Genomic DNA, 20,928 nt, shown 5'->3' with positions numbered 1-20,928 from the left:
ATTTTTATATACACTAAAATTGACCATTAAAATTGAATAATGCTACGTAATTAAATTATTATAAATAATAAATAAAAATATATAATTAATAATATTTATATTTATAAAAAAAATGAATTATCTTTTTAATTTAATTGATATAATTAATTTTTTTATAATTATCTTTTCTCATCATTTAATTATTCTAAAAGTTCATTCCAAATTTAATGTGAATCAAATCTCTGCCTCGGTTCCAACAGCTCAAATCACTTTCAACATGTCTGATCTCAAATCACTCTTCTTTTATGATTCTTGTAGTATGAGTATCTATAATGGACTATTTAAATTTGCGACAAAAAATTATCTTTTTATATATAATAAATAAAAAATATTTAATAATTAAAATAAATTAGACAAAAATAATTAAAATTTATTTTATTTTATTTATTAATTATAATAATTAATAAATAATTAATAAATATTAAATAAGATAAATTTTTATTATTTTTTTTGTTTTTCAAGCATTATCAAATGTAGTTTTAATAGGGTCAATTAATTTGTTGTATGCGTCAACCGTAGAACAAACATGATCACGTATTTATTATTTAAAGGAAAAAAAAGTGTCATAAAATTAGCATATTTGTAATTTATAGTTATTAATAAGTTATTATTAATATTTTTAATAGTGTAAGATTATATTTAATAGTGTGAAATTGCATACTTTTTTTTACTGATTAAATAAAGACTAAATTTTAATAAAAATACTAATTTTTTAGACTTTTTCTTATTTAAAGCGTCTACCGTATCATCTTGATTAAAAGACGTTTTGGCCATATATATATTAAAAAGTAAACACTTTTATTAAATAAAAGTATAAAATAAAATCTACCACCATAGTCTAGTAGTTATTATGAAAGATCAGAGCCAAGGATCATGGATTATACTTGATCATTAAACTGCTCTAATAATTGATAATTAATAATTTATATTTCTTTGTCGATCATCTGGTAAATTTCGATACATGTATTATTCTAAGTACACGAAAAGGCAACTACGACATAATATAAATAGATGATACATACCCAAGCCTAAACACTTGTCCTCTAAAACAATAAAACGAGGATGAAGATGGTAATTATAATAAGAATAATAATAAGCTTTGTAAGCATATTATTGCCATTGTGCATAGTAGCTGCGGTACAAGAGCCTCCAGAAGAGTATTTGGAAATCCATAATGAAGCACGAGCAAGCGTTGGGGTTCCTCCGCTGAAGTGGGATGTGAAATTAGCAAAAAAAGCTCAAAAGTATTTGAATAAACTCACCCAAAGTTGTCTCAAGGGGAAACTTCAGCCAATCGAAAGCCGTTACTACGGCCAGAATGTTGCGTGGCATATGGCATCCGATCCCTTTACGGGAGCAAAAGCGGTGGCGGGGTGGGTTGCCGAGAAAAAGTACTACGACCATAAATCCAATTCGTGCATTGGCGGTGGTGATTGTGACTGCTACACTCAGGTTGTTTGGAGAAACACTACTCATGTTGGGTGTGCTAGAGTTAAGTGCGATAAATGCCAAAAGAGATGCACCCTTGTTCTTTGTCTTTATAGTCCTCCAGGAAACGCTGATGGTGAACGTCCTTACTAGTTAATTAAACTACTTTTATTAAGTGTACACTAAAATTGACTATTAAAATTGAGTAATGCTACCTAATCAAATTATTATAAATAATAAATAAAGATATATGTTATAAGTTATAGTTTAATATTAACGAGAAATGATATATATATATATATATATATATATATATATATATTATTTTGTGTATTTTTTTCTTTCGTACATCTTTCACTTTTAGTATGAAAAATAATTGCAAAAAATGAATGAAAATAAAAAAAATTATCTTTCATACCATAAAAATATTAAAAATGTAAAAAAAAAATGATACAAATATCATTTTTTCTTTATTAATTATCACTTACCAAAACATGTTAGTATTCTACCATTCCAACACGTAAGAATATGATCGGCTAATATATACTATAAGTTTGCAATAGCTTCCTATTTTCGTTCTTGTTGCATTGATCTTGTACATTTTATGGTTATCAATTTTAGCTTAAAACAGTATGCAATTAGTATTAATCATTAATTTTTCCGATAATTAACAAATTCTTGACCCTCAATCAAGGAAAGTAAAGATTAGTAGATCAAATAACAATTGAAAAATAATAGAAACAACCAATGTTTTTAATACGTCACCCTTATCCTCGGTCGCACGAAAAGCTCAGCACGTGAGCAAATAAGTTTGGTTCCGCATCAATCGTCCGAAAAGCTCGGGACGAAAGCAGACAGGAACAGCCTCACCCAGTTGAAAATAAGAGACGTGCTTAGCAAGCCTAATCACCAAAACAGAATATTGTAACCAACCTACAAACTAGGACTTATCCACAGCAAACGGGCAAAATAACGCCTATAAAGCCGAGCTAATATCCTCGGCTAAAGTTTAGGTTCCATTCTCAGTCTTCATACTTACTTAATTACTCTCACTCGAGATTATCACTAACTTGAGCGTCGGAGTATCTTTTGCAGGTATTCCCGCCGCGGTGTTCGTTCCAGGCCGACGTATAGCTCTTCCTCTCCGACAGACGTTTGCTCGGAGTCACTAAGCTCGGCCACCTCAGTGCTAGGACGAATCACTTGGCGCCCACCGTGGGGCCGGAATATATCTGACCTCACCATCCATTTTATTTAGTATCTTACCTTATTTTGCAGGATTCCCTATCCTCGGACATGGCTGACAATGGGAACCCCCAACCCACACAGGCAGAGCTCCTAGCTCAGATCACCGAACTCCAGGCGGAGGTACGGAGGATAGCTGAACTGTCCAATGGAAAGCACGAAGGAGAAAGCTCTAAGAGCTCGGCGCAGGACAATACAGATCCCCTGAACATCACTCCACCAAAGGAGAAGTTCACCCTCGAGAACCCCTTTTCTGACGAGATCACTAAGTTCCAGATGCCAAAAAACTTTGTATTACCTACAATGCTGGAACCGTACAAGGGGTTCGGTGACCCCCGAGCTCATATCAAAAAGTTTCAATCCATGATATTCTTGCTAACAATGAGCATGTGCTTTGCCGGGCTTTTCCTACTTATCTTGATGGTGCTGCATTACTGTGGTTTTCTAAACTGTCTGCAGGTTTGATTTACTCCTTTGAAGAATTGGCGAGATCCTTCATTGACTATTTTTCTGCATCGAGAATTTATGTCCATGGATCAGACTATCTAGGCACAATCAAACAAGGCCAACATGAGAGCTTAAAGAATTACATGACCAGGTTTTCCGAGGCTACCATGGAGATCCAAGACTTAGATCCGGCTGTCCACCTCCATGCCCTCAAGGCTGGCCTCCGACCAGGCAAATTCCGAGAAACCATTGCGATAACAAAACCAAAAACACTCGAGGAGTTCCGAGAAAGGGCTGCTGGTCAAATGGAGATTGAAGAACTCCGTGAAGCCCAAAAGCCAGACAGACAACCACAAAGGAGGGATGAGGAAAAAGCTTTCCGATCACCAGGCAACAAGGATACAAAGAAGCCTTTCAAGCTCACACCAAAATACAACACGTATACCAGTTTCAATACCAAGAGAGAGAATATCATAAAAGAGATTCTGAATGCCAAAATCGTGAAGCCACCAGCTCGGGCAGGAAACTACCAAGACCAAAGGTTTGTGGATAGGAGCAAGCATTGCGCCTTCCATCAGAAGTTCGGCCACACCACGGACGACTGCATTGTCGCGAAAGACCTCCTAGAAAGACTGGCGCAACAAGGACTTCTCAACAAATACGTCGAGAGCCAGAAAGCCAGAAGAGCAAGCTCGGACAGGGAAGAGAACAAACAAACTGTGACAGACAAGAACAAAAAAGAGCAGACAACCCCTGACCCACCAAGAGGCATCATCAGCCACATATCAGGAGGATACGCAGGCGGAGGTGAAACAAGCTCGGCCAGAAAGCGAAGTTATAGGGAAATGCTGGCAATCGAAGGAACTCTACAGCCAAAGAAGGAAGAAGACCCAGGTGTCACAATATCCTTCAATCAATCAGACTTCAGATCGGCAAGCCCTAACCTTGACGACCCAGTGGTGATTTCCATCCAGGTCGGAGAGCTGTTGGTAAGGAAAACACTGCTGGACCCAGGTAGTAGCGCTGATGTCTTATTTTATTCTACCTTTAAAAAGATGCAATTATCAGAAAAAATGATACAGCCCTCCTCGGGAGAACTAATTGGCTTCTCCGGAGAAAGAGTCCCCATCATGGGACATATATGGCTGAGGACTACAATGGGAGAGATCCCTATGTCAAAGTCCATTGATATTCAATACCTAATAGTAGACTGTTATAGCCCTTATAATATTATAATCGAGAGACCTGCCTTGAATATATTCAGAGCGGTGGTGTCCACATTACACCTGTGTGTTAAGTTTTCAGTGCAGGAAAACAAGATAGCTACAGTGTACGTGACCATCAAGAAGCTCGGCAGTGCTACAATGCTTGTCTAAAGCAAGCCCATACGAAGGAGACAACTCGGCCCCAGGTCCAATCCATACATAGCTCGGCTGACACCACAATGTTAGCCGATCTCGACCCGAGAGAAGATCTCGACGAAAGACCTCGGCCAATGGACAACCTTCACAAATTAACACTAACAGCAGATGAAGAGCAATACACACACATCGGAGAAGCACTAGAAGGAAATGAACGAGCAAGACTTGTACACATACTGCGCCAGAACGCCGACCTATTTGCATGGACACCAGACGACATGCCTGGAATAAGCCCAGAAGTCATCTGCCACAAATTAGCAATTGACAAAACAGTCCGACCAGTGGCACAAAAAAGAGAAACCTCGGAGAAGAGAAAAAACAAGCAGCACTTGAAGAGACCAAGAAGCTCCTCAACGCAGGTTTCATCAGAAAAATTCGCTTCACCACATGGCTATCAAACGTGGTAATGGTAAGGAAAAGTTCAGGTAAATGGCGCATGTGCGTCGATTTTACAAATCTAAACAAAGCTTGCCCTAAAGATGCATATCCATTGCCTTGCATTGATAAGTTAGTTGATAACGCTTCTGGTTTCAAAGCCTTGAGTGCATACTCTGGTTATAACCAGATTTTGATGCACCCAGAAGACCAAAGCAAAACAGCTTTCATAACAGAGCATGGCAATTTTTGTTACAAGGTAATGCCTTTTGGCTTAAAGAATGCAGGTGCGACATACCAAAGATTAATGGACAAAGTATTCCAACAACAGATAGGAAGGAATGTGGAAGTCTATGTAGATGATATGGTAGCAAAAACGCCTGCGCAAGGGTCACACTATGACGACTTGATAGAAGTCTTCAACCAACTCCGAGCATATAACACGAGGCTCAACCCAGACAAATGTGCTTTTGGAGTCCAAGGAGAAAAATTCCTTGGCTTCATGCTAACCTCAAGAGGTATAGAAGCCAACCCAGAAAAATGCAGTGCAGTGCTGACCATGACAAGCCCAAAAACAGTAAAAGAAGTCCAGCAATTAGTAGGTAGAATAGCCGCCCTATCACATTTTCTACCCGCAGTGGCAAACCGATCTTATCATTTCTTCCAGACGTTCTCTAAGGGCAAGAAATTCACATGGACAGACGAATGTGAAAATTATTTTACGGAACTCAAACAGCTCTTAACGTCACCTCCAATACTCCAGAGACCAGAGCCAGGTAAGCCGTTATACTTGTATTTATCAGTATCTAACCATGCCATAAACTCGGTCCTAGTGATGGAAACAGGAAAACAGCAAAACCCAGTATATTTCATTAGCAAGGTATTGCAACCAACAGAAATGAGGTATCCAAAGATAGAACAGCTAGTGCTGGCACTAGTCACCGCAGCAAGAAGGCTGCGGCATTACTTTCAAAGCCACACAATCATAGTACGAACAGATCAACCACTAAGGCAAATATTAACCAGACCCGAGCTCGCCGAACGTTTAATAAAGTGGTCAATCAAACTATCCGAGTTCGACATTCAGTCGAGAAAAGCTCTGAAGTCACAAGTACTCGCTGACTTCGTGTCGGAGATGACTAATAAGACCCAACACACGGCAGCCAGTTGGAGCATACATGTAGATGGAGCATCAAACAAAGAAGGAAGCGGAGCTGGGGTACTGCTAAAAGAGGGAGAGAAAGTGATAGCCGAGCAATCACTTCAATTCCACTTCAATGCAAGCAACAACCAGGCGGAGTATGAAGCTCTACTAGCAGGACGAAAACTCGCCCAACAACTCAAGATACCTCAGATAACAGCCTAATGCGACTCATCACTTGTAGTACATCAAATCAAGGGCGAATACCAGGTAAAAGATCCTTTGTTAGAGAAATATTGGCTCATAACAAAGGATCTCATTTCAAAGTTCAATAAATTTAATATTATTCATGTAAACCGAGAACAAAACACTAGAGCCGATGTGTTATCCAAGTTAGCAACAACAAGGCAGGCGGAGAACACACTGGCCTTGTCACAACTAACACTCGACAAACCGAGTTTTGAGCAGGACACAATCTTAAGCATCATGCAGGTACCAGACTGGAGAACACCTTTTCTCAATTACATCAACACAGGTGCCATACCAAACGAGGAGCCGAACTTGCCACTCTTCTGACGAAGAGCAAGTTTCTATACAATACTCGGAAATACCCTATACAGACGGGGACACTCCCAACCACTCCTCAAATGCATCAGCAAGGATGAAGCCGAAGATATTATGGCAGAAACACACGAGGGGGTTTGTGGAAACCACATCGGCGGCCGAGCATTGGCGGCAAAGATATTGCGAACAGGATACTATTGGCCGACGATAAAAAGGGACTGCATCTCTAAAGTCAAAGCATGCGATAATTGTCAAAAGCATGCCACACTCTCAGAAACCCCGGCCGAGGAACTCCACACCATAGAGGTAAGCTGGCCTTTCGATAGGTGGGGATTGGATATCCTCAGACCCTTTCCGAAAGCGCCAGGCCAGGGCTTAAGGAAAAAGCTTGGCGAAGCTAAAGGGGAATGGGCCGACCTCATTTCGAAAATCCTATGGAGTTATAACACCAGCACCCAATCTGCTACAAGAGAAACTCCTTTCAAACTAGTATATGGTGCCGAGGTATTGATCCCAGTAGAGGTCAGCGTCCCAACACTAAGGACCGAGCTTTATGATCAGATGAATAACTTGCAAGCTCGAACAGCCGAGCTCGATCTTATGGAAGAAGAAAGTGACATCTTAGCCATAAAGCAACGAGCCAGAAAACAATACCTATAACGAAGACACAACAAAAGGGTAACTCGTAGATCCTTCAATAAAGGAGACCTCGTACTCAGACGCACAGAAGAAGCTCGGAAACCTCCAGCACATGGCAAGTTGGCAGCAAATTGGGAGGGACCTTTCCAAGTTCTCCAGAATCTTGGAAATGGGGCTTACAAGCTAAGAACCCTTAAAGGAGAACAACTCCCAGGAACATGGAATGTCTCCTCACTAAGGGGATACCAATCATAACATATGCTGTATATACGCGAATGATGGCACTCTTTTTCCCCTCTGAAGGTTTTTTCCCAAAAAACACACGGGTTTTACTCGGAGAGGGTTTTAACGAGGCCGGACGCCACAAATCATCACACTAATGAACCTTATATTACAAATCAAAATATTTTTTATCTTGACAGTTACTATATATTCCAATCAATAAAAATTCAAAATAAATTCGAGTTTCATACTCGGAAGTCAACATGCGCATGCTGAACACATTACTCGGAGAAATACAGATAAATAAAACAAACACCCTAGCTATCCAAGCGAATCCTAAGGGCTCACTCCACCACAAGCCCTATATTAGAGCCTCTGCTCTCCTTAGTAACAATCTGATCAGACAAGAAATGGCTTCAGCCATCTTCGATACATACACGCAATTGTTATCACGATACAATATATCACTATCATAACTTAACCAAAATATCATATTTTATAAAACAAAGTAAGTCATTATCAAGCCGAGCTACATACTCGGAACCCAAAATATCACTACCGAGAACAATACTCGGAAATTGTCCAACAAAGCCAAAACAGTCACAAGTTTAAAACCTACTACACCATGTACAAAATAAAAAGAGTAAACTAGCAAGGCCTAATCTGCCTTATCACCCATGCTGGATCCCTCGCTCTCACTTCCAGCAACAGCCTCGTCTTCCACAAGCTCACCATTCACGACCACCTTCATAACGTCAAGCTTTGAAGGATCAGCTTCCAGGTATAGCACCTTGACCTGGGAAACAGCGCGGTCAAAACCTTGAGCAAAAGCCTCATAAACCCTGCCTTCCAATTCTTTGATCCGAGCAGAGAGTTGATCATTCTCGGACTCCATGACCTTCAACTTTTCAGATGATGCCTTCTAGAGTTTCCTCTCATCAGCCAAATCCAACTCTTTCTTCTCCATGGAAGCAGAGAGCTCGGCAATCTTTTGGTTTTTTTCCTGGATGATCCCAGACAGCTCTTCTACCCGCGAAGCCTCTTTCTCCTCCCAATCCAGGGCAAGCTTCTGTGCTCGGCCAATAGCAACGATCTGGGCACCAATCACCTACAAAAAAGGAAAACAAGTAAATAGGTGACATCAACAAAAACTTAAAAATACAACAAAACAACCTATACCTGAAGAAATCGGCTAACACCAGCTCGGCCAACTTCGTCAATCATTTTCATGTCATTCGGGAAACAGCAAAGCTCATTAGCCATGGTACCAAAAGGATACAACTTCACCCATAGAGATCTAGCGTGCATGTTCTGATCATACCCATGGAGCCTCTTCTGTGATTCATATGCAGACTCGACCATCTGCAGAATCATGGATGACTCCCCCTTACCTTCTAAAACCTCGGCAAGGCTACCTTGACCTTGCCCTCTCTTCCTTTTTTGCTTCTGCCCAGGGCCATATTGAATCAAAGCAGCAGGACCTTTCCCAACGTTAGATGAAACCTCTTTCTCCCCTTTCTTACGCTGATTAAAGAAGAGCTTCAAACCTGCCATGGTCATGGCAGGAGCTTTCTCGGCTACAAATAAAAAACAAACCAAGATAAGGAACAACAAACCAAAACATAAACACAGAACAAACATAATAAAACAGATTACCTATGCGATCATACAATGCCTGCCTATCAGTATCCCATTTCAACATCTCGGCAACAGATAACAAACCTTTCGGACCCAAGGATTTAAACAAAAAATCCATCACAATATCATCATCAGGAAGCCTATCATCTACGTCCAAAGCTTGATACGGCTCGGCACACCAAAACAACGGAAATCTCTCGACTAAATGCTCATTCAAATAAAACGGGAAGTCTTCGGGAACACTTCTAACCCTAACAAACATGGATTTAAAATCCTTAAACGAAGACTTATATAGACCAAACACAGCACGACGAGGATAACTGCTAAGATTTACCCACAACCCCCTATTCACCCCTTTTGCCTGAAATAAAGAGAAAAACAGCCTCAAAGACGGCGGACGCTCCAACAGTTCCATCAAAACCTCGAAGGCCCGGACAAAACCCCATGAGTTAGGGTGAAGCTGGGTTGGAGCACAGTTCAACCAATACAACACCCCACACTCGAATTCGGTAAAGGGAAGCCTCACACCCAACTTAGTAAATAAACAACTATACATGAAAAAGAAAGACCAATCATCAAGTCGGTTGCACACTTGATCATCTCTTTCACAAGGTAATAACTCTATTTTAATACCACTACCCACCCTGACCCAGGAATCCGAACCCAGCAACCTCACTGACTCCTCATCATCAAACTGGGAAACATACCCCTTCACTCTAGGATCCACCCAACTGTACAGGTCACCCACATTATAGTCCTCCATCACAAGGAACGAAACAAGAAAGAGAGAAAAGCAAAAAAGGAAATAGAGGAGGAGTTAACACTGACCTTTCTTACTCATTCTCAGTCAGACAGAAAACACAAACCTTTTTCCTTTTTCGAAACAAAGAAGTATGAGGGAAAGAAGCAATGAAAACTACAAATAACTCCCCACCAGGCACAAAAACGGTTACAATACCAGAGCGTTTAAACCAATATTGTTAGAAATGAGAAGCATTAAACCCACTACAAAAACCAATGGACATGGGTGCCTAGAAAAACGGAGCAGTTTCACATCAATCATGTCACAATGGCGCGTAACACGAGGCAACCAGAAACGTTTTGCATTCTGAAGCAGAACCAAGCCGAGCTTGGGGGCTACAAGGAGCATATGCGACAAACAATTCGGCAACCGAGGATTGCGGTACTCTTGGTCCGAAAGCTCGCCTTAGTCCTGTCCAAACCAAGGCAAGCTTGGGGGCTATGATACGTCACCCTTATCCTCGGTCGCACAAAAAGCTCGGCACGTGAGCAAATAAGCTCGGTCTCGCATCAATCGCCCGAAAAGCTCGGCACGAAAGCAGACAGGAACGGCCTCACCCAGTTGAAAACAAGAGACGTGCTTAACAAGCCTAATCACCAAAACAGAATATTGTAACCAACCTACAAACTAGGACTTATCCACAGCAAACGGGCAAAATAACGCCTATAAAGCCGAGCTAATATCCTCGGCTAAAGTTCAGGTTCCATTCTCAGTCTTCATACTTACTTAATTACTCTCACTCGAGATTATCACTAACTTGAGCGTCGGAGTATCTTTTGCAGGTATTTCCGCCGCGGTGTTCGTTCCAGGCCGACGTATAGCTCTTCCTCTCCGACAGACGTTTGCTCGGAGTCACTAAGCTCGGCCACCCCAGTACCAGGACGAATCAGTTTTAAAAATCGAATTGAGTCAATTGGTTAGATTGAGAATTGTTTAACTACGTGATGTGATTTGGTTGATAAACTAAAATTGTCTGTTTAACTAAAAACTGTTCATAACGATTAAATTGGCCAAAACTCGATCGGTCAAATTAAATCGAAAACTGATCCATTTTTTGTGTGGGTGTCTCTTTTTTAATTTTTATGATTCTTGTAGTATGAATATCTCTAATGAACTATTTAAATTTACGACAAAAAAAAAGTTATTTTTATATATAATAAATAAAAAATATTTAATAATTAAAATAAAATAAATAAAAAAAATTAAAATTTATCTTATTTAATATTTATTAATTATATTTATTTTTTAAGCATTACCGAATATAGTTTTGATTAGATAAATTAATTTGTAGTACGCGTCAACCGAGAGCAAACATGATCATAATTAAGTATTTTTTAAATATTATTTTTTATTTTGTTTTTATTATAAAATAAATAAAACATAAATATTTTTTTAATTTTTTAAATAATTAGTATGTAAAAATATATATTTAAATTAATTAATAATAATAAATTTTTTAAAATATTGTCTAAAAACTGAATTTTAAAAAGTAAGTAATATTTTTTATATTTAAAGCGTCCATCGAATCGTCTTGATTATTAAATGACATTTTGGCGATATATATTAAAATAAACACCTTCATTTTATACTACTATATAAAATAAGAGTATAAAATAAAATCTACCATCATATTCTAGTAGTTATTATAAAAGATCAGAATCGATTATACTTGATAGAGGGTTGCTACACATACAAATCTTTTTGGCTTATAAGTCTTATAAATTGACATAAGTTCAACAAAACACACACATTACACTCCCACATTCAAGAGTAAATAAACGCACATTATTCAACCACTTCCTGTTTTCAAAGCGCACTACTCACCATGCATTATATGAACGACTCTTCTTCTTCTTCCTCCATGAAAACGAATTTTTTGCCAAATTTAAAGATAATGGAACTTCAGAAATACACCCAAACGATTACAGAAATACACACCCAAACGGTTACGAGAATTCACCCAAACGATTATAGAAATACACCCAAAGGATTACAAAACTACACCCAGAGGATTTAAGAAATACACCCAAAATTCGTTGAAGTACACCTTATGCATAATTCATAACTCTTTCTCTTTCTCCTCCTCATCTTCTGCTGCTTCTTCTTCTTCAAAAATGATTTCAGAGCTTGATGTCAAAAAATAATGAAAATCGAGAATAACGAAAAAAGAAAATAGAGAGAAAAGCACGTAAATGAAGAAGGAGAAAGAGAAGGCAAGAAACGAAAGAAAAGAAGAAGAGGAAGAGGAAGAGGAAGAAGAACGTGCAGCAAGAAGAAGAAGAAGGTGCAGTGAAAACGTGCAGTACGGTTCAAAGCGCGTTAATATAAATGACTTATAAAGACTTATAAAAAAACGCTTATATGTGGAGAATTATTCTAGTTGATAATTAAGCTGCTCTAATAATAATTGATAATTAATAATTTATATTTCTTTGTCGATCATCTAGTAAATTTCGATACATGTATTCAAGTACACGAAAAGGCAACTATGACATAGTATAAATAGATGATACATATCCAAGCCTAAAACACTTGTCCTCTAAAACAATAAAACAAGCATGAAGATGGTAATAATAATAATAAGCTTTGTAAGCATATTATTGCCATTATACAAAGTAGCTGGGGTACAAGAGTCTCCAGAAGAGTATTTGAAAGTCCATAATGATGAACGAGCAAGCGTTCGAGTTCCTCCGCTGAAGTGGGATGAGAAATTAGCAAAAAAAGCTCAAAAGTATTTGAATACAACCATCCAACATTGTTTCGAGGGGAAATTTCACCCAACCCCAGACCCTTACTACGGCCAGAATGTTGCGTGGCATATGGCATCCGATCACTTTACGGGAGCAAAAGCGGTGGCGGGGTGGGTTGCCGAGAAAAAGTACTACGACCATAAATCCAATTCATGCATTGGTGGTGATTGTGAATGCTACATTCAGGTTGTTTGGAGAGACACTACACATGTTGGGTGTGCTAGAGTTAAGTGCGATAAATGCCAAAAGAGATGCACCCTTGTTGCTTGTCTTTATAGTCCCGAAGGAAACTATCCTGGTGTACGTCCTTACTAGTTAATTAAACTACTTTTATTACGTATACAATAAAATTGGCTATTAAAATTGAATAATGCTACGTAGCTAAAATTAAATGTAAATCAAATTTTATATTTTTTTTGTTATTACTATATGTATTTATAATTTTATAATTTTTTCTCTCAAATAAAAATTTTAAATTTTTATATTTTTAATTCTAAAAAATCTCAAATCACCTCAACACATTTTATAAAAAATAAAAACATTTTAAATTTGATCGGTCTTTAGTTATTTATTAAAAATTAAAAATATTTAAAATTATTGGTTTATGATCTGCAAAATAAAATAATAAATAATAATAAAGTAGCATCAATTTATTGATTATGAATGGATATTATATGTATAAAATTATAAATATTATACATATAAATTAAAAGTATAGATGTTAAATTAAAGAATTTAACAATTTCTATTATACAACTTATATTTTATATATAGACTATAATAAAATAAAATATAAAATATAAACAAAATTAAGAAATAAAATTTTAAAAGTAATTATTAATTCGTTATATTAAAATCAATAAATAAACATACATATAAATAGTAAATAAAAAAGTATAATTATAATTTTTTGGTGTACATGAGATAATTTGAAATATATAACAAGACACATAGTTTAAAATTTGGTAATATTAATTATAAAAATTTGTCAATTATAAATATTATAGGTATGAAATTATGGATATTATTAAAGTAAAATTCTGGATGTTATGTGTATCCTATCTAACTATGAATATTATGTATATGATCTTATTAAATAAAATTAAAAATAAAAAGTTTTAGTTAGTTTTGGTTCCTTAAATTAGGGCTGCACGGATCGGATTGGATATAGCCTAAAATTCTATTCGATCCGCACTGCACTCATCGAATCGGATCGGATACGATATCCACAATTTTTCAAGCCAGATCCGATCCGATCCGATCCGCAAGTATGCGAATCGGATCGGATCAGATATCGGGTATATCCGCATAATTAAAAAAAAATGTTTTCAAATTCCATTTGGCTATTTTTACAAAAAAAAAAAAATTCATTTTTCACCTGTTTAAGCATATTTAATTTTAAAATATTATCAATAAAAATTCTCTTGAATAACAAAAAAAAATAATAACACAAGATTTAAGTTTAATGATTCTAAGTCGAAGTACAACATAAAAAATAAAAAACAAAATATCATAAAATTCATAAAACAACACACTAAAATTCATATCACGTTAGGGTTTATTTTCTTAAACTATGCTATTTATATGTGATGTGCGGATATGCGGATTTGCGGATCGGATCCGCGGATATCACTGCCAAATCCACAATTCGATCCAACCATATTGCGGATCAGATCCGATCCGATCCGATCTGATGGCTCTGCGGAGCGGATCGGATAATATCCGCAAAATTCGGATCGGATACGGATAATTACCGCGGATATGCAGATATTATCCGATCCATGTGCAGTCCTACCTTAAATTTAGTTTCCAAACTTTTTTTATTAAAATTATTTATTAGTATATAATACAAGTTAAAATATAGAAGATACCTCGAAAATGAGATAAAGAGTAATATATCAAATAAATACTAAATTCTTATTATTCTCATGATGATGCCATTATTGATGTTAATTGAGGAACTATTATTTAATTTAGCAATAACTTGTTCACTGGTCCGATCCTATTGATTTTCATTATGCCACTGATAAATGCATAATTGGGAATGAGTTAGATGATAAAATCTATGGCCCTCTAGAAGTTGCATGTGAATGTGTGTGTTATGCTATCATGTGAATGTATAAAACTAGCTATTAGAGCTGACTTGATGAAAGGCAGGGTCTATGCAGCAACCAACAAATAGACGATAATTAATTTGATGAATTGTAATGAGGTATTTGCTATGGTCTTTAAAAGTAATTTTTAATTATTAAAAAAGATTAAATAATTATTTTTTAATTTAAAAGTATACTAACTAAAAAATTTTAAATATTTAAAATTTACTAAAAAAATTAGACAACAAATATTAGATGCCATAGAATTGGCCTTATAATTAATATGTGACATTATACGTATATGCATAAGTTTTGACTTGTTAATTAGGCCTAATAATGATCAATATTTCTTAAAACATTTATATCAAGTTAGAGAGAGGGGGATTTTAAATCAAACATTTATATCAAGTTAAACCACACATATATGATATAATTTTAGTAATACAAATGGTTATTTTTGTAGAGAAATTATGTTTATATTTCTTTTTTTTATATTATTAATTTCAAAACGTTATTTGAAATACTAATTTTTGTGAGATTAATAATTCTATTATGGCAACATAGTTTAGATTCATTAATTTTAACGAAATTAATAATTTCATTATAGAAACTCACTTTAGTTGGTTAAGTTAAAGATATAAAATAGACTTTTTACTTCTAAGAGAATTTAGAATAAAATAAGTACAAAATTTATATCATATTCATCTTATATTTACTTTAAAATTAAAGGATACATGAATTATTTATACTAATAAAAAAAACCTTTATAATTTAAATAGTATATAATTAATACATAACACAGTTTAATTACTATATATCCTAAACAATATAAAATTTATATCCCTTTATTATAATTAACTAATTAATATACTTAATCTCTTGTTTCTCCTTGTTCCTGCATCACTATTATTTGATTAAGGCATTTACAATCTTTTTTAATTTGACCTCAAGTTATTATGAAAGATCAGAGTCAAGAATCATCAATTATATATAATCATTATACTGCTCTAATTGATAATTAATGTTTTATATTTCTTTCTTGATCATCTAGTAATTAAATCAATACATGTATTCAAGTACATCAAAAGGCAACTATACATATATAGCCATTATTCATTACAATATTATAATAATCCAACCCAAAACACTTCTCCACTAAAATGAGAATTGGCAGAGAACAATAAAATGAGAATTATGAAGATGGTAATAATAATAATAAGTTTTGCAAGCATATTATTGCCATTGTGCATAGTAGTTATGGTATCGAATGAGGCAGAGCCTTCGGTAGAGTATTTGAGAGGCCACAACACTGCACGAGCAAGTGTTGGGGTTCCTCCACTGAAGTGGGATGTGAAACTAGAAAAAAAGGCTCAAGAGCTGGTGAATGAATGTTTCGGAATCTGCTGGGGAAAAAATTGATGAAAGGACTAATTTGGTGTACGATATTCAATTTCAGGGACTAAAATGAGTCATTTGATGCAAAGTAAGAGACTAATTTGGTGCACATGTAACGATGACATAGTGGATGACACGTGGACAAATAGCATTACAACACGTGGCATAATCTGACACGTGGCAAAATAGCATTGTGACACGTGGCATATCCATTCACGTAGCATGCCACGTGTCATTGACCAACACGTCATCGTACCGTTACACGTGTCCAAACCATGAAGTGATACCTGTCACCAAAAGTCCATGTCATCAAGCCACGTCAGCGCATCGTTAACGGAAAACGGATCAGGGACTACTTTGGTGCAATTTTTCCAATCTCAGGATGTAATTAGTGCAATTGGAATTTCAAAGACGATTTTGATGCACGACGTCAATCTCGAAGACCACTATGAGAATTTACTCGCTAAAGTTTGGATCTGCTGAACACATTATAGCAGCAAAAGCGGTAGCGAGATGGGCGTGGCACAGAAAGAGTACTACAACCATAAATCCAACTCGTGTATTGGTGGTAAGTGTAAAGAATACACTCAAGTTGTTTGGAGTGAAACTACTCATGTTGGGCGTGCTAGAGTTAAGTGCGATTACTGCCAAAAAAAATGCACCCTTGTTGGTTGTCTTTATAGTCCCGCAGGAAACGTTGCTGGTGTACGTCCTTACTAGTTAATTAAACTACTTTTATTATTATAATAAAATTGGCTATGTCAGAAAAGTAAGAGAGAATATTAGAAAAATTGTTTGTGTGTATTTAAGTTATTTAGAATGATATAAATATAGATACTAAGATAGCGTTTGTTTTGAGGTATTGGAACAGAGATTTGGAGACTGAAACTCAGTATTATGTTTGTTCGCTCAAATACTGGTACTAAAATTTCTGTTTCTGTCTTTAAAATTTCAGTATTTCAGTACCTCCAAAAAGTGAGGACACAGGGGACTGAAATTTTTAGAGACAGAGACTGAAACTTTAATAACATTTTATACCTAAAATACGCTCATTTCAATTAATTAATTCCGATTTTACCTTTTGTAAAAATTAAATTAGAGTTTCATTCTTGTTTTAGTTTCTGTCTCCCACTTTGCACCAAACAGAATACTGAGATTTATTTCTGTCTCTGTCTCTTAGTCTCTGTCTCTCAGTCTCAGTCTTTTAATCTCTGTCTCTCCACCAAACGCTACCTAAGAGAATAGAAATAAGGGAACCACTTAAATAAAGACGCATAAAATATTTTTTTTAAAGATGTTTTTTAGTAATTAAAATTTAACACATAATTAATTAAATCGTGTTATTTTTGTTAAAATTAGGCTAGACAAATTGATTTGACCGAAAAAATGGTGAATCAAATCTTGAACTGGTCTAAATTAATATTATTTTTTATAGAAAATGATTACAAAATTCTATTATAAAAAAATGACTAAAATATTTCTATTATATATATTAATTTTGAGAATTTTAAATGCTAACCCTTTATTTTTGTATCGTCGTACGATTAGAATTTAGAATTTCCAAAATTAAAATATATATAAAATAAGAGTATTTTAGTCATTTTCTATAATAAGGATATTGTAGTTATTTTTTATAAATAATAATATTAATTTAGATCGGTTCAAGATTTGATTCACCTTTTTTTTTGTCAAATTAATTTGTCTGACTTAATTTTAACAAAAATAATATGATTTAATTGATTATATATGTTAAATTTTAATTATTAAAAAATATCTTAAAAAAAGATATTTTAGACGTCTTTATCTAAGTGACTCCCTAAAAATAATAAAAATATAATATTCTATAATAAATATTGAGATCTACTATTCTACTTATATTCTAACATACTATTAAAATTATCTATTAATATATAATACAAGTTAAAATATAAGATGCCATAGAATTGGCCTTGTAATTAATACGTGACATTATACATATATGCATAAGTTTTGACTTGTTAACTACGCCTAATGATCAATATCTCTTAAACATGTATATCAAGTTAAAGAGCGGGGGGTTTTAAATCAAACATTTATATCAAGTTACACCACACATATATGATATAATTTTAGCAATACAAATGGTTATTTTTGTAGAGAAATTATGTTTAATTATTAATTCCAAAATACCGTTTGAATCACTAATTTTAGCGAAATTAATACTTTTATTATTATGACAACATATTTTAGATATAAACTGGACTTCTTACTCCTAAGAAAATTTAAAATAAAATAAACAATAAATTTATATCATATTTAATTTACCTTCACTTCAAAATCAAAGAGCACATGAATTATTTATACTAATAGAAAAGAAAAAATCTTTAAAATTTACGTAATGTAAAATTAATATATAACACAAAAATTACTATATATCCTAAACAATATAAAATTTGTATTCTCTTATTATAATTAATAACTAATTAATATACTTAATCTACTATTTCTTCTTGTTCCTGCATCATTATTTAATTAAGGCATTTACAAACTTTTTTTAATTTGACCCCAAATTATTATGAAAGATCAGATTTAAGAACTATCAATATAATCATTATACTTCTCTAATTGATAATTAATAATTTATATTTCTTTCTTGATCATCTAGTAATTAAATCAATACATATATGTATTGAAGTACATCAAAAGGCAACTATATGATATATATACATAGATTGTACATATATAGCCATTATTCATTACAATATTATTATAGATTAATATTTGGCAAGCATTGGCAGAGAACAACAAAATGAAAATTAGGAAGATGGTAATAATAATAAGTTTTGCAAGCATATTATTGCCATTGTGCATAGTAGCTATGGTAGCTAATGAGGTTGAGCCTCCAGAAGAGTATTTGAGAGGCCACAACACTGCACGAGCAATGGTTGGGGTTCCTCCGCTGAAGTGGGATGTGAAACTAAAAAAAAAAGCTCAAGAGTTGGTGAATGAATACCTGGAAATCTGCTGGGGAAAACCACCGCCATCCAAGTCCCCTATCTACGGTGAGAATCTGATGTGGAAGTATGCATCCGCTGAACACGTTACAGCAGCAAAAGCGGTAGCGTGGTGGGTGACACAGAAAAAGTACTACGACCATAAATCCAACTCGTGTATTGGTGGTAACTGTGAAGAATACACTCAAGTTGTTTGGAGAGAAACTACTCATGTTGGATGCGCTAATGCTAAATGCCCAGATACACCAGGCGTCGTTGCCAAATGCACCGTTACTATTTGTCTTTATAATCCTAAAGGAAACCTTCAAGGTCATCGTCCTTTCTAGTTAATTACAACCGATGTTATATGCATCAATTTTTCTGTTCATTTTTTGCTATACACCTTTAAAAATGTTTGGTTGTTGTAACTACTCTTTAAAACATTTAACTAACTTTGTAATGGACTTATGTTATTTTTTTTATAATTATTTATTTGTTTATCTGTATAGTTATATATGTAAGATACATTGCGAAAAGTATTAATACTTAAAAAATTATATATTTTTTTGAAGTACGTCGTTAATTTTGGAAAGAATTTAGCATATTGCTAAAATTTATATTTCTATTAAACCAAGTGAAATGTATATGAATTTAAGGAGATGATATAAAAAAATTGTGTACTATTAATGAAAATTGATGAATTGACAACTCTAATTATAAATTGGATAAACTACATTATACTTTTAAATTGATTAAAATGGTATTATTATAAGACATATGATTTATTATACCACCTTATCAGAATTAACTATTTATGTATTTAACGCGAGGGTTTCTACACTTAAATTTTTAGACTTTTTTTAGTACATTATAATTGTAATTCATGAATATTTGACTTTTATTGGTATGATTTATTGGTCTATAAATATGAACAAAAAATGTTGTAATTAAGTCATGGAAGTTAATTCATATTCTTTGTAATATTAAGTATTCGATTTTGTATCAAGATAGACCAAATTATTTTAGGCTTCGAATAAAATTGGAAGCTTTAACAAAATTCAATACAACATAGACCAATAGCCAAGTGAATTTATCTGCACCTTATTATTGTTGCAAGTTACAACAGCAAATGTACTATTATATTAAAGGTTTACAAATGAAAGAATTAATTTAATTAGCATATACATGAATTGAGTAGTTACATCAGAATACCTAAATAAACTATCCATACAATAGATAACTACCTGCCATGACATTAAGACCCTAACCACAAACAATCACGGAATTGCAACCTCTAAATTATCTCATCACTATTCACCCACCCATTGCCAGCAAATTTTGTGTCCATTTCTAGTATATATTCAAACAATATAATGATGACATGAGATAATAATAATAATAATGCATGAGACCCACTTGACTTATTTTATATCTTAATTTATCATTAATCAAAATTTATACCAGTTTTTAGAGGTAGCCTGAATTGCTAGCTCAAATAAAGATGAAGTCTTTTCCAGATCATCACGAAATTCCCACACAATCCTAGCATGTATAAGTTTAAAAACTCAATTATTCCAAAATGTATGAATACAAATGCTTGAGATCTGTCTCCTAAACATTATACTCAACTGATTAGAGGTTCTCGTTTTATCCTTGCTGTTTCGTCTTATCCAACAGAAAATACTGATGACTGACTGAACATTGCCCTCCTCTGAAAGAAGTGATCAGACACTACTAGAAAACTAGTTATTACAGAC

The 20,928-nt window shown here is 34.6% G+C and overlaps 4 protein-coding genes across 4 annotated transcripts; all 4 read left to right on the top strand.

The window, feature by feature from the left end:
- Window positions 1-1,101: 1,101 nt before the first annotated feature.
- On the top strand, window positions 1,102-1,620 carry LOC107622153 (pathogenesis-related protein 1C-like). Its single transcript, XM_016324050.3, has one exon. The coding sequence runs from the start codon at window positions 1,102-1,104 to the stop codon at window positions 1,618-1,620; it is 519 nt and encodes a 172-aa protein (XP_016179536.1).
- Window positions 1,621-2,763: 1,143 nt separating this feature from the next.
- Window positions 2,764-4,535, top strand: LOC148579059 (uncharacterized). The gene is made up of 2 exons (XM_088488335.1): window positions 2,764-2,981; window positions 3,053-4,535. The coding sequence occupies exons 1-2, from the start codon at window positions 2,764-2,766 to the stop codon at window positions 4,533-4,535; spliced, it is 1,701 nt and encodes a 566-aa protein (XP_088344461.1).
- A 7,990-nt stretch (window positions 4,536-12,525) lies between these two features.
- On the top strand, window positions 12,526-13,026 carry LOC148579058 (pathogenesis-related protein 1-like). The gene has a single exon (XM_088488330.1). The coding sequence runs from the start codon at window positions 12,526-12,528 to the stop codon at window positions 13,024-13,026; it is 501 nt and encodes a 166-aa protein (XP_088344456.1).
- Window positions 13,027-19,056: 6,030 nt separating this feature from the next.
- On the top strand, window positions 19,057-19,518 carry LOC107620022 (pathogenesis-related protein PRB1-3-like). Its single transcript, XM_016322248.1, has one exon. The coding sequence runs from the start codon at window positions 19,057-19,059 to the stop codon at window positions 19,516-19,518; it is 462 nt and encodes a 153-aa protein (XP_016177734.1).
- The last annotated feature ends 1,410 nt before the right edge of the window (window positions 19,519-20,928 follow it).

This window comes from Arachis ipaensis, chromosome B10, assembly GCF_059453495.1.
Source record: "Arachis ipaensis isolate K30076 ecotype BB chromosome B10, ASM5945349v1, whole genome shotgun sequence".
In the NCBI taxonomy this organism is placed as follows: Eukaryota; Viridiplantae; Streptophyta; class Magnoliopsida; order Fabales; family Fabaceae; genus Arachis; species Arachis ipaensis.
This window is presented reverse-complemented; position numbering and strand designations above follow the sequence as displayed.